This window comes from Dermacentor albipictus, chromosome 9 (genome assembly GCF_038994185.2).
Source record: "Dermacentor albipictus isolate Rhodes 1998 colony chromosome 9, USDA_Dalb.pri_finalv2, whole genome shotgun sequence".
NCBI lineage: Eukaryota > Metazoa > Arthropoda > Arachnida > Ixodida > Ixodidae > Dermacentor > Dermacentor albipictus.
In genome coordinates, this window is record NC_091829.1 from 82839320 (window position 1) to 82867078 (window position 27759).

A 27759-nucleotide genomic window follows, 5' to 3' on the forward strand; every position below is an offset into this window, starting at 1 on the left:
CAGTTGCTCCGACCATTGTATGCCCATATCGCTCTTTCACACCTTATGCATCAGCGTCAATCCGTTATCGAGCATGCTAAGACCCCTTCTATCCCTCAACACTCATTATCACCCTTAACCTATTGACTGCTCAAAGACCACCACCAACGCTTTTTTCTGTATTTTTTACATTAATTTCCTTGTACCGATTCGTCTTACGAAATAAACGAAAGTGCGGATGGACGGAGGGATACGTTTTCTCCTGGGTAGGCGTAGAAATGCTTACGCATTTAAATATATAATTTGTGAGTGGGTACTTCTGAATTTCTCTCTCTCTCTCTCTCTGTGTGTGTGTGTGTGTTTGTTTGTGCGCGCGCGCGTGTGTGTGTGTGTGCGCGCGTGCGTGTGTGTGTGTGTGTGTACGCGCGTGTGTGTGTGTGCGCGTGCGTGCGCGTGTGCCTGTGTGCGTGTGTCCACCCCATCAAAACGCGGCTGACAATCGAGTGGGCGACCAGCGACATAACGCCAGTCACTGTTGCACAGTTGTAGACTATCAAACAAAATTTCGCACCTTTCCGAAGTCCAATGGTGCAGTGGTGTCGTGTAGAAGTGCAGAAAGAAGGCAACAATACGCCAGGAGCCCGACAGATTGTCTACACACAAAAGAGACAGGTCGCCCTACAGGCGAACTTCACCTGCGCAACCGGCCTCGCTGGCTTCGACCGCCCATCTGGCGCGTGACACATGCGCCTGCCGCGCCTGGCTTGTTGCTAGGTAACGCAGTTGAAATAAGTCGCAAACTATAAGTTCATTTATACAAAAACCTTTTTAGCTTTAGCCGGAAAGAAAAAAATAGAACTTTATCTCAAAGTTCATTTCCCATTCTTGTTTATTTTTGTCGATGCTCCCGCGAACTAACAAATGGGAGTAACGCAACGGCGTGACGGATTTACTGTTGCCAGATTTCACTGTGTCCGGTCTTGTGTAACTTCTTTCTCTATGGTGTCACGTGGTGGGTAAATGCCGCAGTAGCGTTATTACATTTCCCAGCTGGTCACGGGCGATGTGACACTGTTCCCATCGCGCATGCGCACAATCTGGAAGAAGCATCAGTGCGGTAGCTCAAGAGGGGACACGCACAAACGAGGAATCAGGACAACGGCTCTAAATTGGAACTGTACTAAGCTGCTCACAGTGCAGCAGCAACCTTACAATGCGCATGCGCGAATGAGAGCGAAGAGCCAGAGAAGCCCGGTTTTCAGTTCTAGCGAGAGAAACAGGTGGCAAATGAGAAGAAAAGAGAAATTTATAAAATAACAATCATAACAGTTTTATAGCAAATAATCAAGAGTCCTATGACAAATGTAGTGCTTGTAACACTTAAAGGCTAGACATTGGCAACAGCGCAGAAAACTATATATGGCGCCTTAAAACATAAGTCCCACGTGCGTCTCTCGATATGCAATGGGTGGAACATTGTGACGCATCGTTTCGCCCCATGACGTCTCAGTCAGACTCTTAAGTTTTTGCATTGTTGGAATTGTGCTTTTTGCCGGAAGCGATCCCTGAAGAAATTTCGTAGCTTGTGGACCATCTTCAGGCGCCGGTATGAACCGCGGATGGTCAGGGTGGAACAAAGCACATCAGGGGCGTCGAAATCGATGTCGTACACAGCAAGACTGAAATCGGTGTCCACATTATTCCTCTTCAATTCGCAGAGCTGCAAAAAAGATAGGCAAGCCAACGTGTGAAAGTATACGAGTGTGCGGTTGTTCGAAATCCTTCATATTCCGAATCTAATGTTCTAAGTTAAAAATTAAATTATGGGATTTTAGGTGCCGAAACCAGTTTTTGATAATGAAGCACGCCGTAGTGGAAGAGTCCGGAAATTTTGACCACCTGGGCTTCTTTGTCGTGCACGTAAATCCAAGTACACGCGGCATTTTTGGCATTTCGCCCCCACCGAAATGCGGCCGCCGTGGCCGGGATTCAATCCCGCAACTTCGCGCGTAGCACTCCAATACCATGGCCACTGAGCAACCACGGCGGGTTAATGTTTTGAGTAGTCGAGACTCTTCTGAGCCGCCAGACAATAAACTATGTTAGGTTTTCTTCGGATCTGTCTCCTCGGCGCCGACATCAATGTACATAAGCTTTGTTTAAATACCGAAACAATACATTTAGGCACTCTCTCTTTTTTCGAGCAGTAATTGAGCGGTATGATCTTAACGCTAATATAGTCCAACAAAATTAATTGGAAAACATATAAGGATCTTTTACAACTTGCTTGCTTTTGTTGCTACGTGCAAAGTTGCTTTTGTTGATACGTGCGTGTGTTGCCTTGTTTCTTTTTCCTTGGTATTTCTATTCCTCTTATTGTTTGTATTTTCGCCTAGAGTGACATCTTATCCATATCTCTTTTTTGACAAGTTCAAGTAACATACCACAGTGAAGCTGACTACCGCTATGCCCCAACGGCACAATTGTGTCCGCACTCATAACCCTCTAAGGAAGAAAAAAAAATGAATCATAAAGAATAATATGTCAAAAACTGTTATCCTCAATGGCTCATAGTCCCGTAAGGACATCTCCCTTAACACGGCCAGATCGGACATCGAGTTTTTCATGCGAACGGGCTTCACGGCACTGCCAAGTGACCACATCAAACCGGTCATCGTTGATTTTAACGTGGGCACTTCCAAGCCACAAAACAGATGGTTTGTCCAGTTCGTCGCCAACGACATTGCCTTGATGTGCTTCACCGATTCCATTCAGCCAACAGCCACACATGGTACGTGTAATGATATTACGTTGGCCAAGAACGTTTCTGCAGTCGAAACTGAAAATTTGACTGTACATCAGTGAACACAAAGCGGTGGTGGCGATTGTTCAAAAATAAAATGTTTGTCAAAGTTTACTCTTTGTCTCTTGGCCATATCACATACACTTTAATGGGTACTTATGTGTCGCATATCGCAAGAACTTTATTGGGTACCTATGTGTCAGTACTAGACGTAACCATGGCAGTGTTAGCCAGCGCCACCACTCACAAACCTTGGAGGCCGATGTGGAATATCCTTTCCGCCGCAGGCGTCAGGAGTACGTGAGCTTTCTGGGTGAAAGCAACTGATCAATAAACCCGTATATGTTACCCGAAGGCAACAATGTTGCCAGATTCTAGATCCTCGTTATGTAAGAAAGAGAACAGAGGGGGTTAACCGAGGGCCCCGACTTTTATTAATACTTTATTGGCGCCGGCAAATCAGCGAGACGTTAACCTCTGCCACTAGTCCCACGTGATTCTCCGTCAGTGATTCACCTTACTGCGATAGGCAATTACACGAACACATCAGGCAGGCGAATTCTCGCCGTAGGCATCGCCGTCGTGTTCCACATACACCGCATTGCAAGGTAGATGCTGTATAATATTTAACAGCCAAGGTTGCTCAGACCAGCTACTGCGTTCATGACTGAATGATTGTTGAAAATTCTTTTCTTCAGAATTGCAGTGCCCCGCTCATAAATAGATTGTAAGAGATTTCATTCACAGCCCAAACCTTTTATTCTAACTCTTATCAGAACATTAAACAGCGCGAAACGATGTTAGCGCCCCCTATCTGAAAGTGACGTAATTTCAGTGGCGCCGCTCTTCACGGACAGCGCAGTTTTGTGCTGTAATGGGCTCTGCGTGCGGCGTGCTAAAAGCGTCCAAGGGCGCTGGAAATTTTTGGCGCAACCGCGTACGTGACACCCGCGTACATTATAAACAAAGTTTACACCCTTTTGGGTGTACATTTGCCGCACAACGATAATCACCATCTGTCTTGCCTGCATTTCCTTTCTTTAACGCTGCGAGCCCGGTACTTACAAGTCACGAACGGCGTACGCGTTATCGGCATGACTGAGCATTCTCGACAGGAAAGTACCGAGCGCAGCATTTTCAAGAAAAAGGAAACGCAAGCAAGACAGATGACGATTACCGTTGTTGTGGCCGACATACACCCCGAAGGATGCAACTGTTTTCAGAATGTATTAGGGGGCCGGACGTGTACGTAAACACCATCCAAAAAGTTCGGGCACAGCGTTACGGACGTTACTAATGACGTCACTGCGCTTCGCCCTTCTGACAGAACAGTCCGTATTTATTATCAAGCCAACCGCGGTGTCACTCTACTTTGCTATCGCAAGAAGTCCCGAAACAGACATACCTCACTCGGCAAGAAAGTGAACGAGCAGAGAGGCCAAACCCCGAGAGAGAAGGCTTCTAAAGTTTTTGCCTCGATATAAGAACAATGCGCTCGAATGCGCATAATTATTCGATGCAGCAATGACATTGATGTACCGTTTGCTGCTTCGTTGCCTAATTGCCTAGAAAACTGTCAACCGGCCCATCGGTAGGGGTAGTGCGGATGGGGCGGCGTCTTAGCTGACTCGTGCGAGGGCTGGGGTCCTGAGTGTGAGACAACTATTCCGTCAGACACCAGCTACAGCAGCAGCCATGGTCACCAAAGTTCCACAGTGTACGGCTAGGGAAACCTTCGCTAGGTAGTACGGCTAGGGAAACCTTCCACATCGGGGATCGTCGGAATGACCAGGATGTGAATGCGTCAATTCGTGCGAGGTAAAATTGCCTTTTAAAAGGGCCCTCTGATGCTGAAACATCCAGCTTGTTCGGTAGCTTAAAGAGATGGATGAACAATCAAGCCAGTCCTAGCGACCACGAATGCCTAAAGAGGCGCTAAAGTTCAGCGCACTATTAAAGCGTGTTTTCGTGATGCTGTCTGCGCTTATTTGGAGGACAATGCTTGATTTCCATCGGTGAAAGTCCAGATCAAGTTTAACGGATTTTAAATTTAACGGAGGTATTCTACCCGAAGAATTCCATCACAAAAATACTGGCAAGCCTCAGAGCGCTCTAAGAAATTCACTATAAGAGTTTTAAATTCTACGAACAAGTTTCTGTTCCGTTTTCCTTATGGTTCATCTCTGTCGTGACGTAGAAGGTAGTCACGTGGCAACACAACCTCGCTATGTTATGGCACACATGCCGGCTCACTCGTTCGTCCGCTATGCTGCCAGCTCTTCTTTTTTTGCATGGCCCAGAATATACAGCATAGAGAACTGCCGAGCGAACCGGGGCATCTGCCAAAAATGTCGCCGTGTCCCGTTTCCACGTGACCACTTCTCTGCGTCACGACACCATGACACACCTCGTGGGAAACGAAATCGAAACCTGCTCGCAGAAAAGTTGTAGCAAGTTATTTACGGTGCTTTGAGGGTTGCCAGTATTCTTTTCGAGGGTTTGATCTAGGTACAGGACCTCTACTCAATGAAAAAAGAAAGTTATAGGTAATGCCACACTAATGCGCGGGCATCAAGTCAGTGTCACCCCCTGTGTTAAAATTTTTGCAGTCGGTGCTCTTTACTCTGCGCACTGCGCTACAGGTACGCACCGGCGCTGCGAATACAGCAGCCGTCATCAGCCGGTGTCAGAAGCGCACCCATCGGTCGCCCCAATTGTGGGTCAATATATCCGCAGCGCCGGAGTTGGGACGATTCCAGAATCATTCGAGTTTTCAAACGCCCGTAAATATACACGAATGTAGGTGGAATCACGGCACCACTCGGGCAGACGGAATGGCAATGAATTGAAAGCCCAATATTGCGTAATGCATTGGGAATGAAATGAGCAAGTAGACGTGGAATGCTAAATGTATATTTTAATCACGTCTACAAAAGCGGTATATTTGCCAATTACCCTAAAATGGAATAGGGTAATTTTTTACATTTCTCAATTTTTTACTCAATCCTTTTTTTTCAATTCCTACCTGTAGGCAGACACTGAAGAACAACTCTGCTACGGTTATTTTAAACAACATGGTCTTCTGCACTTCTGAAGACCCATAAACTTTTCTTTCTTTGCGGTATATGGTTTCAGTGCGCGTAAACACAGCAGCTTCATGTGCCCAAGAATGATTTGATTTAGCAAGAGCATGCTTAGTTTACGACACCAGGACGGAAGCGAAAACCGAAGTCGCAAGCGATTGCACACTGCACTACACCACGGTGATTTGATACGCACGCCATGTTGTTTTTCTTTTTCGCACACTTCCCTGTACGAAGGAGGCGCGATAACAGGTGGTTACTGAGGTGTACTAAGAAAAAGAAAGGTTCCCTTTAAACTACACCGGCAAATACAAAACAAAAAGGTCGTTCTACAAAGCATAACAGTTCGCTTGTTTCTCTAAGGTACCGAATATTATTACGTGCGGGCATAAAGTATTGTGTGTAGCGTTTTCGGTAAAGTTGTTGAGACTAGAAGTTGTAAACAATTATAAGCAAAGCGTTTGATTCAATGGAATTGGAGGAGCGAAATGGATCAGTTAAGCCACTCCAGGAATTGAAGAAGTCCAAATGTCAACAATTCCGAGTTGTTAAAAATGAGTAGAATGATAACGGCAGGAGCACACATTGCACACTCCTGAATGGAGTGTGCAAATGGAGAGGCTCCCGCCTGCGTAACGGTGGTCCACATTCAGAGTAGAAAAAAAAAAAGATACGTCCACTATGGACGTGCCACGCCATGGCTGATTAAAAAGAAAGCCGCAACCTCGTATGAGTAGTGGACTAGATTGCCACGGCGCGTCGAGTACACCCTGCAGGCCCTCCTGACTCACGCCCAGGAAGCTGCCGGCATCTTGCCCTACACCTGACCTGGCCCTTCATTTCCCTCGCCACAGCCCTTGTCGGTAAAGCACTTACTATTACTACTAGTACGCACGGAATGGACTTAAGGAGAATGCAACGCTGTGATCGCCCACCTTTTCTTTAAGGCTCTTCTCAGTTTCCAGCGTAAGGGTGCGTAGGGTGGCCTTGTCGAACGAGATGCCAGCTCGGGCGTCCCTGTCGTATTTGTAGTTCTTCTCTATTGTGGGTAAGTCCATGTCGCAAATCTGATTGTGTGCAGAAATCAAAGGTGATAAGGAACGCATTAAAAACTTTACACGGAAGACGAAGATGTTATAGAGAAAGTTTTGTCCTAGCCACATACGGTTTTGTATAAACATTACTATACTCAACTCTGGCGCGGGTGTCTAACGGAAGGTACGATTACACCGATTGTGCCAGTATGTGAATTAGGCGTATTATATAGATTTTGCTCAACTTCGTCCTTTTTTGGCTTCAGACGACTTCATTGGTTTGAGAACTGATTATTCACAAAATGTCGCTTTGTGAGTGAAAGGATTTGCAGTGATTATTCCTGTCCGCAGACACTTATTGTCTACATGCGTTTACAAAATACACGACTGTTTGGCGATTCGCAAAAAAATAACCTCAACAAATAACACCACAAGAACGTCTGAAGCCACAAGCACGATGATTAGGCAAATTCATATGAACATGAAAGCTATCATTGCGACTATACAGCTGAACTATCGCAAAGCCAGAGCTCCCGTGTAGCATGTTTTTTTTTTTCATTGGAATCTTTATGCCGAACGCTACATGCACTGAAGTTTACGACATTCCGGGACACCAGAGTGCGACACGGACGGCAGCGGTAGCAATTGCAGCGACATCTAATCTTAGTCGACTCAACCACAACGCCTGAGAAGCGTTTCTGTAAGGCGTGGTTAATCTCGTCGACGTAAAATGAAAGAGCCAGTTCAGGATTCTGCTGCTGCCACACGCCGTTACACCAACCGCTACGTTGCCTGCCATTGCAATCATAGCTTTATGTGGCCTGGTTGAATGCGGCGTCGCAAATGGCTGCTGCTGCCGATGCCTGCACGTACCGCATTCGCGAATAGTGACGCACCCGTAAGCACAAGCTAACGACCCTATAACATATGCAACGCTGGTGTGGGCAGCTGAGCAGTAGGTCGAAACTTCATAACTTCCTACTACCTCCAGATACTCGCCAGCCCTGCATCAGTCGTGACAATGACTGCTAATGAATGCTGCTGACACGAATGCTAATAGACATTAATTACTAATGGACATGAATCGCCATTGAAAGGTTCATTGCAGGCCCTCCACTGCGGCGTCTATTAAATGCACTGCGTTTCGTAAGGAACGTCAACCTAGGAGATTATTTCCTTTGCAGAGGTTGCGTGATGTCCGCAGCAAACGTTTGCCCATTTCTGGTCTGATTATTCCTGTGAAGGAATCACAATGCCACGCAGAGAATATGCGACACACGAGCAAACAAACGAAAAAAAAACATCGGTAGTGACTCAGCATTCAATGCGAGAGAAATGCATTAGCAATACGTCGCATGCCTTTGAAGAACCGAATCCACGATTTAAACAGCGGTCACAACATTACAAGGTGTTGGTTCACGAGCTCATTCGACACATATACTACATCTTCGATATCTTCGAGAAGCTATGTACAATTGACGGGGGCCTGTCGGAGTGGAGCGACTTCAGTTGCACTTTGCTCCCAAAATATATATATATATATATATATATATATATATATATATATATATATATATATATATATATATATATATTGTTACGGGAAGGAAGACGCGTTCGTCTATTTAAAGGTAGCTTTTAATGGCTGAGCCAACAAGCGTAGAGCATCGATCTTGCTCAAACACTTCTTCGTCGTCTCCAAGACCACCATCAGCGTCGTCTTCTTTCCACATCACCGACTGTGACATCACCCCCGTCGGAAAAAGCACCTGATTGGTGCGGCTCATCGGTCGAAGAAAGGTAAGCTTTGAGACGGCTGACGTGGATGATGTCAGAGTGGGGTGAAGGCGGCGTGGCATTCAGCGGAGACACTTCATATGTGACAGGGGTCACCTGGCGAAGGATGCGGTAAGGGCCATAGTATCGCGAGAGAATTTCTCGGAAAGACCAACATGCCGAGCTGGATACCATACTAGCACAAGAGCGCCTGGTTCGTAGTTCACGTCGTGATGGCGCTTGTCGTAACGGTACTTCTGGCGTGTCTGGGAAGCAGACAGACGAATGCGGGCAATCTGGCGTGCTTGGGTCGCTGTGGCTATTACATCCCGAGTGTACTCTGTCGGCGACTCGAGTGTGGTCGAAAGGAGAATCTCGAAAGGCAAAGTCGGCTCACGGCCGAAGAGGAGATAGAAGGGTGAATAGCCAGCTGTGTCGTGGCGCGAGGAATTGTAGGCGAACGTGACAAATGGTAGAGCAATGTCCCAGTCGCGATGATCGGAGGAAACATACATTGCGAGCATGTCTGTTAATGTGCGGTTCAGGCGTTCGGTAAGACCGTTAGTTTGAGGATGGTAAGCGGTAGTAAGTTTATGTTTAGTGGCACAGGGTCGAAGTAGGTCGTCTATGACTTTGGCAAGAAAGTATCTGCCACGATCGGTGAGAAGTTGACGAGGTGCACCATGGTGCAAGATAACGTCGTGAAGCAAGAAATCAGCGACGTCTGTAGCGCAGCTGGTCGGTAGGGCTCTAGTAATGGCATAGCGAGTTGTATAGTCCGTAGCGATGGCAATCCACCTATTTCCGTTCTTGGATATAGGGAATGGTTCAAGTAGATCAAGGCCAACGCGAAAAAACGGGTCGGCCTGTATATCCAAAGGCTGCAGCAGTCCGGCAGGAGGCACAGCTGGTCTTTTTCGGCGTTGACACGACTCACACACGGCAACATAGCGCCGCACGGAGCGGTTGAGACGCTGCCAGAAAAACCGTCGCCGAATTCGGTCATAGGTCCGCGTGACGCCAAGGTGTCCAGCGGTGGGAACGTCGTGCAGTTGCTGCAGTACAATCGTTTGCAGATGAGACGGAATGACGGTTAGGAGCTCGGGCCCATCGGGGTGCATGTTGCGGCGATACAGGATGCCATTTTGTAGTACGAACATGTGAAGGGATGGGTCAGACGGAGCAGAGAGCAGGCGTTCGATAATGGGGCGTAACGACTCGTCGCGTCGTTGTTCAGCGCCAATGTCTTGCAAGGCTGAGAGGGGAAGAACGCTGATCGGTGCGACATCCACTAAACCGTCCGGTACATCGACGGGATGACGAGACAGGCAGTCGGCGTCCTGATGTAGACGACCCGATTTGTAGACCACAGTGTATGTGTATTCTTGCAGCCGTAGGGCCCAGCGACCGAGGCGGCCGGTGGGATCCTTGAGGGAGGAAAGCCAACAAAGGGCGTGGTGGTCGGTTGTAACTGTAAATGGTCGTCCATATATGTAGGGTCGGAACTTGCCCACCGCCCAAATGAGGGCGAGGCACTCGCGCTCAGTAATCGAGTAATTGCGCTCGGCGGGAGAGAGGAGGCGACTGGCGTAGGCGATAACACGGTCGTGGCCACATTGGCGTTGAGCTAAAAGTGTGCCGATTCCGTAGCCACTGGCGTCAGTGCAGATTTCTGTCGGAGCGGAGGGGTCAAAATGGGCGAGAACAGGAGGTGTAGTAAGCAGCGTGATGAGCTGCGAGAAAGCAGACGCTTGGTCAGAGCCCCAATAGAAAGGAACGTCTTTCTTCAGGAGGTCAGTAAGGGGACGGGCAACATGGGCGAAATTTTCGACAAACCTACGGAAGTAAGAGCAAAGGCCCATAAAGCTGCGAACATCTTTGGCACAAGTTGGTACAGGGAAATTCTGTACAGCATGGACTTTAGCGGGGTCGGAGCGAATTCCTGACGAATCGACAAGGTGTCCTAGCATAGTTATTTGGTGGTGACCGAAGTGGCACTTGGACGAGTTGAGCTGTAAGCCAGCGGTGCGAAAAACAGAAAGAACAGATGAAAGTCTTTCAAGATGAGTCGCAAAAGTTGAAGAGAATACGATGACGCCATCCAAGTAGCAAAAACAGATGGACCATTTCAAACCACGCAAGAGCATGTCCATCATCCGTTCAAAGGTCGCCGGGGCATTGCACAAGCCAAATGGCATTACTCGGAACTGATATAGGCCGTCTGGTGTGACGAATGCGGTCTTTTTACGGTCCATGTCATCCACGGCAATTTGCCAATATCCAGAGCGAAGGTCTATAGATGAAAAATAAGTGGCACCATGGAGACAATCCAGAGCATCGTCAATGCGGGGAAGTGGATACACATCTTTCTTGGTGATCGTGTTTAGATGACGATAGTCAACGCAGAATCGCCAGCTGTTATCCTACTTTTTGACGAGAACAACAGGGGACGCCCACGGACTGGAAGAGTGTTCAATAATCCCTTTGGCAAGCATCTTGTCAACCTCGCTCTGGATAACTTGTCGTTCAGAGGGCGACACCCGGTATGGGCGTCTGCGAACAGGTGCTGCATCGCCGGTATTTATCCGATGCCTCACGACCGTTGTTTGACGCAAAGGGCGATCGTTCAGATCGAAAATGTCGGAGTAGGACTCGAGGAGGCCACGGAGCTGTTGCGGCTTGTTGGGTGGAGAGGTCCGGTGCAATCGTCTTTGTAAAGTCAATGGTCGGGGCTGATGCAGAAGGCGCAGAATGAACAGTGGTCGAAGACGGCGCAACAGATAGAGCAGAAATGTGGCACTCGTGTGTTGGTGACAACGAAGCAAGAGACATGCCTCGAGGAACTACTTACGGGCACTGTCCGAAATTTAGGATCGGAAGACATGTCTGATTGTCCGCAACAGAAACGATGGTGTGTGGGAAGGAGACATTGTGAGAAAGCAGGACTGACGTCGCGGGAGTGAGGACATAGTCTCTATCAGGAACAGGTGAGCTGGCGAAAACAGGGATGAAGGTTGCGGCAAGAGATGGCAGGCGTATAAAATCCGCGGAACAAAGCTGAGCTGGAGCTTGAGCAGCAAGGTCAATGGGAACAGGTAGAAGTAAGTCAAGTTGTACGACACCGGCAGAACAGTCAATCAGAGCAGAATGGGCGGACAAAAAGTCGAGTCCGAGGATCACATTGTGAGGGCAACGTTCAAGCACACTACACAAAACGGACGTGTGGCGACCGGCGACACTGACACGAGCAGTACACATTCCAAGCACAGCCGGAGTTCCACCATCGGCGACCTGGAGCAGTCGAGTCGGAGCAGGAGTAAGTACCTTTTTCAAGCGCGTTCGAAGCTCCGCACTCATGATGGAAATTTGGGCTCCAGTGTAGATGAGTGCTGTAACGGGCAAACCGTCCACGTCCACGTCCAGAAGGTTCCGATTAGTTGGCAGGGTGAGCAGAGGAATTTCAGGACAGTGTTCTAGATCAGCGTCACCTCCAGGAGCTGCCCCAGTTAGTTTCCCGTCGGAGAGCTGCGACGGTAAGCTGGGGATGGAGAGCGACGCAGCTGGGGCGAACGGGAGAGGCGACTATGTGGTGATGGCGATCGGCTGGTCGCGTCGGCTCGAGCGTTGTCAGGTGCGTCTTCAACCTCGGTGGAGAGTGATGGCGGGCGAGGATTCACTGGGGAGTGGCGGCAGGCGGGAAAGTAGGGTCGAGAGTGGGCTGGCCAGGAACTTCGACAGTGGCGAGAGATGTGGCCCACACTTCCACAGTAAAAACAGATGGGTCTATCGTCATGGGTGCCCCATGCGGCCGGGTTGCGATAGCTCGGATACGGACCGTATTGGCTCCGGTGAACAGGGGCAGAGGCAGAAGACGAAGCAAAGTCAGGACGGCTGGCGGAGCAGATGGATGGAAGACCTACATTCGCAAGTTCTTGGCGAATGACCGACTGAATGAGTGACACAAGCGGCCGGGAATCGTCAAAGCACTGCGTCACAGGCGTGGCCGGAGACGCTGCTTCGATTTCTCGCCGAACGATACGGACGACGTTCTCGGAGAAGGTGGGCTCACGCGGTGGACAAATGTCTTCGCACGTCGACGAAGCTGCGGTATTAGGTAGACGCGTAAACTGTTGAACTATGCGGTCACTCTTCGCGTCTTCAAAGCGGCGACTCGTTAATGATCTCATTGACCGTTGTGATGTTCTTATAAACAAGCAGGTTAAACGCGTCGTCCGCGATGCCCTTTAAGACGTGGCTGACCTTGTCTGCCTCTGCCATATTGTTATCTACTATGCGGCAAAGAGCGAGGACGTCCTGGACATAGGCCACGTACGATTCAGTGGACGTCTGTACACGGGTCCCAAGGTCCTTCTTTGCAGCACGTTGGCGGCCAACGGGTTTGCCGAACAAATCCCTAAGCTTCTGTTTGCACTGGTCCCAACTCGTAATCTCTTCTTCATGTGTTTCGAACCAGACCCGTGCTGTTTTCTTGAGGTAGAATATTACATTAGCCAGCATAAGCGTGTTATCCCACCTGTTGTGTGCGCTGACCCGTTCATAATTCTGTAACCAGTCATCGACGTCAACGTTGTCAATCCCGGAAAACATGCCAGGGTCGCGAGGCTGGGCCAGGATGACCGTCGGGGGCGACGACGGGGCCGCGGTAGACGACGTCATTATCTACGGCCGGACATTTCACGAGCACAATCAGCGCCTGTCGATCGTTCTTGGCTGTATCCAGCAAGCTGGCCTTATTTTAAACTCGAAGAAATGTCATTTCGGTGAGCGTCAAGCCCTCGTACTAGGCTTTCTGGTCGACAAAGACGGCATACGACCAGACCCTGAAAAGATAGCAGCGGTTCGCGACTTCCAACAGCCACAAACGGTATATATATATATATATATATATATATATATATATATATATATATATATATATATAGTGGAGGGAGAAAAGAATAGAAAACAAGAAGATTGCGAAACGCAGCAGTGTACGCCTTCGTTTTTTCAACTACCTATGCACTGGACCTACAGAATTTTTCCTTGAAATATGTATATATATATATATATATATATCACATTCCCGCACATACACATGTTTCCCTTTTGACACCCTTGAAGCTAATGCTTGAAAAGTCTAAACAAACTTCAAAAGTCAAAGTGCCCGAAACTCAGTTACATAACTCATGTATAATTTGCAATGCACGTCATCGGCTCTTTCTGAAGTTTAGAAAAAGTACAGATGTTGCCGCAAGCGGCGAATGGGCGTCTGACCTGCATCAACGGAGCGTGTGACGTAAGGTGCGTAACATGTCTTAGGCGCGTTATGAAAACCTTATCTCAATACCTAATGCATGCCCATTCTTTGTGCACTTGTGGCTGAAATTAACAAGTTTGAAGCCCCAAAAGCTCCCAGCACGGTATTAAATTTCCCCCAGACGGCTCCTAAATATCGTGGAAAATTGATTACGGCATTTTAATTCCTCGCTCATTCCTGTTTTATTTAATTTAATTTCTGATTCAGTTGCACACAATATAAATATTCTGTTTGAAAAAAAATCAGACCAGAAATGATTGGCTGGGTCTGCACCGTGCTACTATTTGTTAAGACAGTACTCATAAGTGTATTTGCATTCGAGAGCCAAGACTTACAAGAGCGGGCGCGACGTCCTGGTCCTCTGTGAAATTTGTGCAGCTCTGGTAGAACGTAAAGTTTCCGATGTCATCACTCAACACGTCGGGGTACTTTGGCTGGTACCAGCGGCCTTTCAATGTCACAGAGACGGTCCTCGCCGTGTTGAGCTGGTTGAAGAGCAGCTGCTTGAGCTGACTCACTGACTGGCCCTGGCATAGCCGACAGCATGCGACATGGAAAACATCAGCCAGACAGACGGATACCTTAATGAAAAGATCCGTTCGCCTCATACCCCCTGTGTCTATATTCATATATGGGATCTAACCCTTACGAGCCAACCAGCCAGCCAGCCACAGACAGACAGACAGACAGACAGACAGACAGACAGACAGACAGACAGACAGACAGACAGACAGACAGACAGACAGACAGACGGACGGACGGACGGACGGACGGACGGACGGACGGACGGACGGACGGACGGACGGACGGACGGACGGACGGACGGACGGACGGACGGACGGACGGACGGACGGACGGACGGACGGACGGACGGACGGACGGACGGACGGACGGACGGACGGACGGACGGACGGACGGACGGACGGACGGACGGACGGACGGACGGACGGACGGACGGACGGACGGACGGACGGACGGACGGACGGACGGACGGACGGACGGACGGACGGACGGACGGACGGACGGACGGACGGACGGACGGACGGACGGACGGACGGACGGACGGACGGACGGACGGACGGACGGACGGACGGACGGACGGACGGACGGACGGACGGACGGACGGACGGACGGACGGACGGACGGACGGACGGACGGACGGACGGACGGACGGACGGACGGACGGACGGACGGACGGACGGACGGACGGACGGACGGACGGACGGACGGACGGACGGACGGACGGACGGACGGACGGACGGACGGACGGACGGACGGACGGACGGACAGACAGACAGACAGACAGACAGACAGACAGACAGACAGACAGACAGACAGACAGACAGACAGACAGACAGACAGACAGACAGACAGACAGACAGACAGACAGACAGACAGACAGACAGACAGACAGACAGACAGACAGACAGACAGACAGACAGACAGACAGACAGACAGACAGACAGACAGACAGACAGACAGACAGACAGACAGACAGACAGACAGACAGACAGACAGACAGACAGACAGACAGACAGACAGACAGACAGACAGACAGACAGACAGACAGACAGACAGACAGACAGACAGACAGACAGACAGACAGACAGACAGACAGACAGACAGACAGACAGACAGACAGACAGACAGACAGACAGACAGACAGACAGACAGACAGACAGACAGACAGACAGACAGACAGACAGACAGACAGACAGACAGACAGACAGACAGACAGACAGACAGACAGACAGACAGACAGACAGACAGACAGACAGACAGACAGACAGACAGACAGACAGACAGACAGACAGACAGACAGACAGACAGACAGACAGACAGACAGACAGACAGACAGACAGACAGACAGACAGACAGACAGACAGACAGACAGACAGACAGACAGACAGACAGACAGACAGACAGACAGACAGACAGACAGACAGACAGACAGACAGACAGACAGACAGACAGACAGACAGACAGACAGACAGACAGACAGACAGACAGACAGACAGACAGACAGACAGACAGACAGACAGACAGACAGACAGACAGACAGACAGACAGACAGACAGACAGACAGACAGACAGACAGACAGACAGACAGACAGACAGACAGACAGACAGACAGACAGACAGACAGACAGACAGACAGACAGACAGACAGACAGACAGACAGACAGACAGACAGACAGACAGACAGACAGACAGACAGACAGACAGACAGACAGACAGACAGACAGACAGACAGACAGACAGACAGACAGACAGACAGACAGACAGACAGACAGACAGACAGACAGACAGACAGACAGACAGACAGACAGACAGACAGACAGACAGACAGACAGACAGACAGACAGACAGACAGACAGACAGACAGACAGACAGACAGACAGACAGACAGACAGACAGACAGACAGACAGACAGACAGACAGACAGACAGACAGACAGACAGACAGACAGACAGACAGACAGACAGACAGACAGACAGACAGACAGACAGACAGACAGATCAGCGCTATAACTGTGTCAGTACATCATCTCTCGCCCCGTCAGATAAAAATTGTTTCGAAAAGAGTGTTACTGACACTCTTTTATACTCATATGCGCACACTTGAGCTCGACACAGACAACAAAAAGCCAAAATGGCCCTTCTCCGGTTTCAGGGTAAAGGCCGATTTACGTTCGAGCCACCCATCGCCGCAAGCCGCACCGCACGCGCGCGGTCGCGCGAAAGATTGCACGTATCGAACACTTGTGCACAAATTTCGGTTTTCAATGTGTAAGGTATACACTGTGCACACAGTGTAAATGGTAATTTGTGCACAAGTGCTGGATGCGTGCAATTTTTCGCGCGACCGCAAGCGTGCGGTGCGGCTTGCGGCGACGGGTGGCTCGAGCGTAAATCGGCCCTAAGGCCAGCACACCGGATAGACTGCAGAACAGTTTCAAGCCGTTTGAGGTGTTTTTCAGATGTTGCAGAGAACACGATGACGTCGTCGAGGTACACTGAGCAGGTTTTCCACTTCAGGCCTGAAACCACAGTGTCCATGAGGCATTGGAACGTAGCAGGGGCAGAGCACAAGCCGAAAGGCAAGACCTTAAATTCGTATAGGCCATCTGGTGTCACAAATGCAGTTTTTTCGCGGTCTCTCGTGCCTACCTCGATTTGCAAATATCCGCCTCTTGAATCCATTGAAGAGAAGTAAGGTGCGTGTCAAGGCCTGTCGAATGAATCGTCCATACGAGGAAACAGGTACACGTCTTTCTTTGTCACCTGATTTAGTTTTCGGTAGTCCACGCAGAAACGCAAGCTGCCGTCCTTTTTCTTGACTAGAAATACAGGAGATGCCCAGAGACTCATTGATGGTTGGATCACGTCGTCTTCAAGCATTTTGGTCACTTGTTGTAGTATGTTGTCACGTTCTGTAGGAGCAACTCAATACGGATTTTGGTGAATTGGTCTTGTCGTATCCTCTGTAATTATTCAGTGCTTTGTTAGAGGTGTCATACCGATGCTGGACGTCGACGCAAAAGAGTCGCTAAATTTGGTGAGTAGCGTAAGAAGCCGTTCTCCTTCGTGCAGTGACAAAGCAGTGCTAACGTCAAGTACAGGAGCTGGGTCTTGCGTAGGCGCTTCTTCGAGTAGTAAACAGCTGCCGTGGACATCCGAAGCACGGTCAAAATAACCCACAGCCGTGCCCTTTGGAAGGCGCCGTCGCTCTGTGCTAAAATTTGTTAGCAACAGGTCCGGGCACCCATCGGTGACATTTACGATTCCTCGTGTGACCGAGGTACCATGAGTGAGCAACAAGGTGGTTATTTGGTCGGCAATGCCTTCCCAATGAACCGGTAGGTCACATACTACCAAAACAAGGGTTCATGATCGAGGTGGGATGACAACTTCGTCTTCTGTTAGACGAAAGGAGTGGTGTTGCGGCGATAACAATGGACTAAACCAGGACTCTTATAAAACGTCGTCATGCGATCCGGGATGTTAATTACGGTGCCATATTCCTTCAGAAAATCCATTCCGATAATCAAATCCTTACAGCACTCAGGAAGAACGATGAATGCGGCCACGAAAGAAGAATCCCCGATGTTATTTCTTGGCGTACATCTTCCAGAAGGCATCAGTAATTGGCCCCCTGCCGTCCTTGTGTTAGATCCCACCCATGGCGTCATTAATTTCTTCAGGCGGCTGACGAGTTCCTGACTCATTATAGAGAAGCCGGCACCAGCGTCGACTAACGCTGTCACCGGCTGCCCGTCCACGAAAACATCAATGTCGGCGCTCGCAATTTCTTCGGTGTTTATCGGCTTCACAGCGTTCTGCAGCGGGAGTGTTGAGGGCTTTTTGTTGCCTTGCGGTCGGCCTGCAACTTTACCCCCAGAGGTCGCCGCATTCAGTTTCCCCAGTGTGGGCTGGGTGACCTTCCTCCTCGGGGGTCAGCAAAAGTACGTCCAGTAGGTGAAGCCATCTGACGTGGAGGGGTTGGAGAGCGCGACCGACGGCCGAAATCAGACCTATCATTGGGCACGGATTCGTTATTCGGGTGCGCTATTGGAGGTACCCGAAAGGCAGCGTCGTCGCGACGTAGCACGGAATCGCCATTTGCACGTCGACCATAAGAACACGCACGATGAGGGCGAAATGATGTGTCGCGATGCCAGCAATTACGTGAAATATGACCGGTGCCTCCGCAGTGAAAACAATGTGGTCGCCTGCCGACGGTGCGCCATACGTTGGTTCTCCGAAATTGCGGCCGTCCCATAGCGTCGTTTTGCGGCGTCGACCGAGGCGCGGCGAACGACGGCTCGTGGTGTGACTGAAGCGGCATAATGGGCGCGCGCCTCGAAGCCTCCTCTTGCGGCAGCGACGAAGGAGCGGCTGTCGGAGGCTTGTGGTACGGCGGTGTGGTTGTCAGGGCTGGTGGACATCGGACAGCGGCGGCGTAAGTCATGGGATGCTGGTTATGTTGACGATCGGCTGCCGAGAACGCCTGCCTGGTATTATGGCGCACCACTTCGGCGATTGATGCTACGGGTCTATCTAATGTCGGTGTCAAAATGTTTTGCGCTTCCTCTCTGATAAGCTCTCTTATCAATTGGCGCAAGGCATTCTGATACTCGGCAGTTCCTGCAGCGGCATTGATTGTAGTGCTGGTGGACAACGGGGCAGGCAGTATAGGTACTGTCTGTCCCGTTGATGAAGGGCCATCTCTATAGCCGTAGCCTCTTTGATAAAGTCAGCGACGGTGACTGGTGGATTCCGCACAAGCCCCGGGAACAACTGCTCGTTTACGCCTCGCATGAGGTAGCGCAACTTCCTATCTTCGGTCATGCTCGCGTCGGCTCTACGAGAGAGGCGGGCCACGTCCTCGGCGAACATTGTGACCGATCATTGGGTTGTTGCACCCGTAGGTCAATCATCTGCTGGGCCCAGTCGCGTCGGTCGGCACTTGCGAAAGTATCTTCTGCCGAAAGTCATCCCACGTCGTTAGGCTAGCTTCACGGTTCTCGTACCAAGGGCCAAATAGACGTGGGAGAGCTTTTGGGGCTCATTCCACTGGTTAATCTCTGCGACGCGTTCATACTTATCAAGCCAGTCTTCAATGTCTTCAAAGACTGTACCGCGATAGCGATCGAGAACCAGTGGATACAGAACGATTATCTGTTGTGGACTGGGAAACGGGCTGTTTTGGGGTGCTTGCAGTGGGCTGGTTTCGGCCATTGCGAGATGTGTGCGGCTCCCGGAGAAATTTAGTTGAAGGGGGAAGAACTCCGCGGCAAGGCCTAGCAGTTGACGACTAAAGCGACACACGGATGTCGCAACTGCTGAGTCCGGGCTAGATGAACGACTCCCAGAAGAACTCCGGAGCATTAGGCGAGCTCATTACTATAGTGCCTAGAATATACTGGCTAGTGTGCCGTCCGCAGCCTCCCGGGTGGCACCAAATGCAATGAATGCCGGCGGCTGCCGCTAGGGGCGCTGCAGTGCAGGTGGGTGCCGCGGCACAATCCGGTCTTCGTAGCCCGCCGTGTCTCCGCAGCATCGGCAAGCGGGCTGCTGCGCTTTTTGTTTTTATTAAGCTGTAGCAGCAGCACAGTTCAAATGTGGGCAGCTGATTTATAAATCAGGGTTTGTTTTGATTACAACAGGCTTCTCTAGCGCTTGTCGCTTGCATGAAAAGCGTGTGCTCAGCTGGGCTTCGAGGTGGGAACCTGGTGTGTTTCTATGCTGGAAAACGTAATTTTTAAGGCAAATGCATTGATCTCCATTTTCCAAGGCCATGTTGCGAGGTACAGAACATATCACACGATCCAAGGAAGGCCAGAAACGAACCAAAGCATGTCCAGCCGTATATAAGAGATGCTAAATGATTAGCAAATTTAATTATTGATAATTGTGATGGGATTAAGAGGGATTAAGCTGTATTAATTAAGGAGGATTAGGGTGGATGAAGGAGGATTAGGGTGAGAGTAGGCTTTACAAAGCGATCGCCTTCGTACGTGTCTCTTTGGCGATAGCTAAGGACACTTGTTTTTTTATTCTAGCGATGATGGCAGCGTAATTTTTAAGGGTAAGTTTTAGGTAACATTTTTCATTCTAATAAAGTAAAGGAATTCTAAGGTTACGTTACTGTTCTATTGATGTTATAATAATGCATAACCATTCAAAACCGCTGTAACCGATCATCTTTTGAAATGACTTGAATTTGTCTGTTCTTTCTTTTTATTTTATTTGCTGCTATTTCTGCCTATTATTGTTGTCCTCATAGGTTTGAATGTTTTTTGATTGTTTGTAAACCATGTACCCATCTCCTCATAATTCCCATTGGACCCTGAGGATAAGATAACAAGCAAAAAAATGCCTGTAAAATGGACTGCACGTGGTGTTCTGTGTACTATACATTTTTTAATACCTGGTAAATACGTGCAGATTTATTTTTATGTTTGATATACGTGAACAAAAATAGGAAACAGATCTTTCATTTAAGCGTAACAAAGATTTTAGTCACGCGTAAGAACAGTCGAACGGAGGCATATAAGACAGCCCTAGATGAAATAATGTACACATACATGAAGATAATAGATCGCGCAGTGACGTAGTTTAAGGAGCTTCTGCCGTTGCCTTTGCGCTTCCCTCTCTTTGTTGATGCCTTTTACAAAAAAAAAAACCAAAACCTCAAGAAAATAAAGAACTTTGCACGTGCTGTCAAAGCTGGTTTTTCACGCTCTGGTCACCCTAGTTGGGAAAATGCCAGCTGTCTGCAGCTGACCTCAAAAATCAGCTAGACTCGCTACTGGTACCTTGTTTCTGCTGAAGAACACAGTAAAAGCATCTTCCACGGCCTTCACAGCGGTTGACAACGTCTTGCTAAGATAGACAAGCAAGGCCTCCATTGTCAAAATGGGAAGTACAATAATGAAGCAGCGTCGTTACTAGCTTCAGCTTTACTTACGTAAAAGAAGCCTGCACGATGTGGTCAAGAATTTTGGGCAGTGATCTTTCGTGCAACATAACCTGCAGTATAGTAGATCAAAGCACTACTGCTCATTTTTTCTTGTTTTTTCCCCTGGTACTCAGGAAAAGTAAGCTGAATGCTTAGCATAATGCTTAGCATACGATGGAAGAATACTTCCACCGTGGGCGTGTGTTATCGCGGGGAATCTCGTGGATAACATCATTCACGGTGATAGAGAACGCGCGCTCGGCTATGCTGTTTTCGAAATGTTTTTCACAAACCGCAGCAGTTGGTGCCGGCCTTCTGTCCGTTCTCCTGATCATTCTTGCCCATTCTGCTGCCGCTTCGTATCAGATGGTAGAGTGAACAAGGATACACGCCCTTTGTTCGAGCGGTAACTGCTTCTACACAACGGCACAAACCAGGTCCTCTCCTCGCACTGTCTCTATAGCTTCGGCATTTTTTCACAACCGCCGCATAGATCTCGCAATGACAGGCACACGAACATAACAGCCACGCACTCACTCTTTGACAACACCAAGGACAAACACGCAACGCTGCTATAACACTGAAAACGCAAACACGGAAACCGACGCAACAGCTGCGAAACTGATATGCGAAGCAGACGACACACGCAGTCTGCACCCACCCGTGTGGCAGCGACCTCTGCCGGCCATCGTGGGCATTCATTGCAGGCGGCGCCACGCTCGCCCATTGAAAAGAGCTTGTGGACGGCACACTAGCCAGTATATTCTAGGCACCATATCATTACCCCGCACCTCCACCAGTGTCGCAGTACAACGCTGACAGAAGACAGAGAGACGTTCTTCTAGAACAACAGGAGAACCTGTTCAAAAACAAACGGAACAGAGGCAGGTTATCTCCGTTATCACTCAATCTCTGCCACCCACTAGACGGAGTCTGGTAATGCCCCCATCGTCGTTGTCTTCTGCATAAAATACACGCGTCAATATGTTGTGTGGCACGCGTTTGCGTTTCACTAATTGTGCTGTTTCACCTTAGCCTCTGAAGATAGAGCAGCGATAACCGCGACAACAATGACGCAACTCACCAGCGTGTGTCCGTAGAGCAAGCTGACGTGGTTAGGATGGCGCAATACGCTGGGCGGCATTGTCTGGCAGTCCGGGCGGCCGGCATCGCGGTACGAGAAGTGCGACAGGGCCACAATCAGGTTAGGCAGATATATCCTCCTGCGCACGCGAGAAAAATTAAAGCCGGCCCGGTTTAGTTATCTCATAGCCTCTAGTAAACAGGGTGTCCCAACAAGCGCTCCCCAAGGTGTAAAAAAAAGTGCAATTGAGTTACTCAAACAAAACCTAGTGCACATTGTTTCTAGTACACTGGAGTAAGTAGCCGCCAGTAATTTTTTTTCGTTACTGAGGTTTAATAACGTAATTGTTATTATTTGTCCCTTACATCAGGCCACGAATTGCTGCCGCTAAAGTCACTTGATATTTTGAATGTACCGCCACAATTTAACTCTGCCGCCACCGCGCGACCTCCTCGCCTCCTCCACGCCAGTAGCGCTTCCCCTCCACGGCAACTACTCTTGCCCCCCTTTTTCTGAAGGACGATTGGTCTCCCTGCCGTTGCTCGTAGAAACACACGGATCTTGCGTTTTGCTCGGGTTTTACTTTTTCGTTCGCGCCATTTTTCTCCTCAGCTCGGTTGGCTCGGCACTTTAGCTCGGCGTAGCGAAAGTTGTACGCTGTGTCTCCTGCTCTATGTGCTAGCGCTATGCCGTGGTGTTGCGCACTTAACTGCAGCAACAAGCTGAAGATGGTTGTGCCGTTTTTATGATACCGCAAGTAAAGCGTGACGGCTTGCGCAGGAAGCAGTGGCTGCATAATATTGGCCGAAAGAACTTTGTTCCGAAAAAGAACAGCGTTGTTTGTGAGGTCAGGCGTCTTTCTTATTGCTCGTACCAAAGCATCCCGTAATGCTGCATTTTCTTCATTCTTTGGGCCTACTCACCAGCGTTTTTTGTTGCGGCAATTCGTACGTTGCATAAAATTGGGTTTGTCCTCGGTATGCTGAATATTTTGTGGCGGCCCCATCACCTCACGCGTCGCCAACTGCTGCTATTCAGTCTCCAAAGCAGCACTATAGATTCTGATTTCCCCTCTGAGCATTTATGTGCGAAGATACAGCCTCTTCATCGCACTTTTTGTGATTGTCAGGATCTGCTGCCTGTTTTACTGAAAATTGAAATACCTGCTTGTAGAGGAGCTTTCATTTCTAGGTTACGTCGATCCGTGGGTCAGTCAGATCGAATGAATGCAAACCCTGAAAAATTAGTGGCAAGTATACCCGTGGTATTGCGGGTGATGAGCACTAGCTAGTCCACATTGCTTTCTTTTAAGTTATAAAGCGAAAGCCCAAATATCTATGCTTCAAGGTCGCGTTGTGAGCAGAAAATATAACGTTACCCAAGATAGTCCAGAAACGACCCAAAGCATGTCCACTCCTGTACAAGGGATTGATTAGCCGATTAGTGATTCATTACTGATATAATCAAGGTGGATTAGGGAGGGTTAAGGTGGATTAGACTGTGTTAAGGATGATCAAGGTGTATTAGAGTGTATTAAGGCGGGATAGGGTGGATTAAGGCACACTATGGTTGATCAAGCCGTATTAGGACCGATTAGATTGGATTAAGGTGGATTAGGGTGCATGAACAGGCATTAGGGAGGATTAAGATGGATGGAGTATTAAGCCCGATTACAGTTGATTAAGGTGAATTAAGGTTGACAAAGGAGGATTAAGACCCATTAGGATGGATAAGGGTATATGGAAGTAGATTAGGGTCTATTAAGGTGTATTAAGCTGGTTAAAGGTGGATAAAAGTACATGAGTGAGGATTAAAGTGTATGAAAGAGGATAAATGGGGATGAAGGAGCATTAGGGTGATTTATTGTGCACTGCAGTTGATGAAGGAGCGCTTAGGGTACATTAAGGGGGATTAGGGTATATTAAGGAGGATTGAGGTGCACGAACAAGGATTAAGGAGTATTAGCGTGGATTCAAGTGGATGAAGGAGGGTTAAGGTTGTAAAGCCTTCTGTAATAACCCTTTATCCATACTAAGCTTTCGTCCACCTTAATCGGCCTTAATCCTCCGTTATGAACCTTAATTCATCTCAATCCACAATAATCCACCTTCATCCTCCCTCATCTACCTTAATCCACCTTAATACACCTTAATGCGACCTAATTCTCCTTAATCCACCCTAATCCTTCATTCACTTTGATCCACCATAATCATCTTAATGCACCTTAATCCTCTTTATGCACAATAATGCTTAAAAATATGGGGTTTTACGTGCCAAAACCACTTTCTGATTATGAGTCACGCCGTAGTGGAGGACCCTGGAAATTTTGACCACCTGGCGTTCCTTAACGTGCACCTAAATCTAAGTACACAGGTGTTTTCGCATTCCGCCTTCATCAAAATGCGGCCGCCGTGGCCGGGATTCAATCCCGCGACCTCTTGCTCAGCAGCCCAACACCTTAGCCACTGAACAACCTTGTCGAGTCAACCTAATCTTTCTTCATTGACTATAATCTACCCCAGTCCTACATAATCTCACTTAATAAACTCTAATCCTCCTCAGTGGACCTTAATCCTTCTTATTTCACCCTACTTCATTCAATTTAATCCACCTTTATCTGCCATAATCCTCCCTGATACACTTTATTCCATCTCATTCACCCTAATACATCTTCATCGACCTTAATCCTCCTTATTACACCTTTATTCATCTTAATCCAAACACTAATAAATCATTACTTAACTTTGCTAATAAGTAATCATCTCTTATACACGGCTGCACATGCTTTGGTTCGCTCCCGGCCCTCCTTCGGTCACGTGATATATTCTGCAACTCGAAACGCTACCTTTAAACACAGACATAAAGCTTTCGCTTATTAAGCCAAACACAAAGGAATGTGCCACAAGCAATGCTAGATCAGACGCACAAAGCAAAGCATCTCATCATGTAGCAGGAAAATTGTTTGGAGTATAGAACTCGCATCAAAGCTCCCTTTACATCAGTATGGCCCGTTCATACGGCTTGATGAAAAAAACGCAGCCTCCTCATAAACGCTGCCTTCAGCATTATAGATTCTATTATCAGCAATTCTCAAAATTTTCAACACAGCTGGGGCGCACAACTTGCCCAAAATAACACGCCTCCATAGAATGCTAGAATGTCGTGCGGGGAAGCTCGGTTGATGCTTGCGCGGGCCGCGGTGTGTGCCGCTACATTCCCCTCGAGTCCCTCGTGTCCTGGAACCCACATGACGCAGGTGTAAGGGGGAGGAGTATTCTAGACAGGTCCCACACACCCAAATCAGAGGAAGAAAGGGAAACAATACCGTTAACTTACCAATCGCTGCTAGAACACTATCGGCTAGAACGCAGGGTCTACCCACCACCACATCCAAAACTAACAAGAAACGAAGGCACCGACTAAAGGCGACTCCAGAGCAATACCTTTAACCACGGAAGCTTACTGCATCATTTCCACCCGACGCTATACAGCTACATCTGACCACACTGCAACGTGTCAGACACCCTGGCGCACATCCTCATGCAATGCAAGAACGCCCAAGCAAGCATCACAGCGCCACAACTAATAGCAACAGACGCAGACCCAAACCTCCTCGCTGAAATGTGGGAGGCTGCGATCTCCAAGCCGGACCTGGTCGACCAGCGCGAACTCGTCGCCCGGGCCCGGAGGGCGATTCAAGCCAGAGGGTTCCTGGAATAAAAGACCCTCCCACCTCGACTGACAAATCACTACTTCAAATAAAGGTTTCTTTCTCTCTCTCCCCATAGAATGCTGCGGCCCGTCCGCGGGAGCCCAGGAGAAAAAGCGTGCCGTGCGCAGCCGGCGGGCGAGGAGAATCGAGGAGGAAAGCGCCGTGAGAAGGAGAGCGTCGCTACTTTCAAATTATCAAGGGGCTTTAGCTGCCGCAGCACAACGCCGCTCCCTCCTTCCCTCCTTCCCTCCCTCCCATCCGTCAACGGCCTTTAGCGCGACGGAAGACGGCGCGTTTGCTCTCCGCTTTCTTCGTTCGCGCGCGTCAGCTTCCCTCACGTGCATTCACTCGCATATAAAGCATACGACGCGCGGCGACGATGTTATCGGCCTTAGACTTTATACAGAGCATCAAGGCGACAGCTAAAATTCGTTTGGGGTGTCCATATAATTGCCATTGCAGTAAAAAAATATTGTCATTAAAAAAGTAAAACCGGAATAAACACTGTTTAGTATGGATTTCGGATTGACGTCACGGGCTCTATTGGCAAACCATGCAAGCTTATCAGCTTCCTTCCACCCGTGCCTTGGGTAAGGCCGCGTGCGGTGAGGCCTGCGAAAGAACAATACGCTTATGCAGAACACCGTCGCGAACAGAAGCGGGAATGTGCGCAGCGACGCAGCGCGGCACGTAACGTGAAGGAAGACCGTGCCCTGTAGACTCCAAGCACAAACGCACACACCTTTGCTTGCATCCCCCCTACCGCTGCACTGCCATCGTAATTGTAGGCGATTTCAACACATACGTGCCTCGGCCAGACGAAAAGTGGTTCCTGGCATTTCTCTTGGAAAGGTTTGGCACTCAATATTACAAAAACATCAGTGTGCCCACGATGTGTCATTGGTCGTGTATATAGACCTCACATTGGTCAAAAACCTTTCCAATATCGCCACAGAGCTTCTGGACGTTTATAATAGCGATCATAAGGCCATAGTCACCTTGATGACTAAATAATAAATTTACAAAAACTAATAAAAGATGGTTTAAATTTAAAGAAAGCATTGAGTATGCGCATTAATAAAACAACAATATCTTGAAAAAACAAAATTCATTGTGGTATGTGTCTTATTTTCGATCAACATATTTATTACCGACATATTAATCAACATATATACAGCTCCGCTGCTCATCTACCTTCATATATACTGGAATGGCTCTGATTTTTGCATTGGCGACATGGCCGCAATTAGTACATGACCGGAGTTATTGAAGATGTATGGGAGAGGCCTTTGCCCTGCAGTGGCCGTAACCAGGCTGATGGTGGTGGTGTTGGTGGTAGTGGTGGTAGTGATGATGATGGCTCTGATTTTTAAAGCGAAATCTTTACTGGCCGCGAACTTGCAATTCCGCAATGGCCGTGCTCCGAGGAGGCACATGACGTCACATTGCGTTCTTCGTCGCTGCGCTCACCTCCGCTCGCTTCGCCAGCTGCGTCGCATGCCTGATA

At 48.8% G+C, this 27759-nt stretch overlaps 2 protein-coding genes across 5 annotated transcripts in view; one reads left to right on the top strand and one right to left on the bottom strand.

Moving 5' to 3' along the window:
- The window catches only part of LOC135915002 (endothelin-converting enzyme 2-like), a 392210-nt gene that overhangs the window by 76029 nt on the left and 288422 nt on the right, over positions 1–27759 (top strand). The window lies entirely within an intron of this gene.
- LOC135914988 (probable serine/threonine-protein kinase clkA) overlaps positions 1268–27759 on the bottom strand; it is a 42401-nt gene continuing 15909 nt past the window's right edge. Inside the window, exons 5-8 of the mRNA XM_065447921.1 lie at positions 22541–22679; positions 14328–14519; positions 6801–6932; positions 1268–1699 (exon numbers count right to left, since the gene is read on the bottom strand). Coding sequence (XP_065303993.1) covers positions 1490–1699; positions 6801–6932; positions 14328–14519; positions 22541–22679 — 673 coding nt within the window. The 3' untranslated portion in view covers positions 1268–1489. The remainder of the gene's footprint in view (positions 1700–6800; positions 6933–14327; positions 14520–22540; positions 22680–27759) is intronic.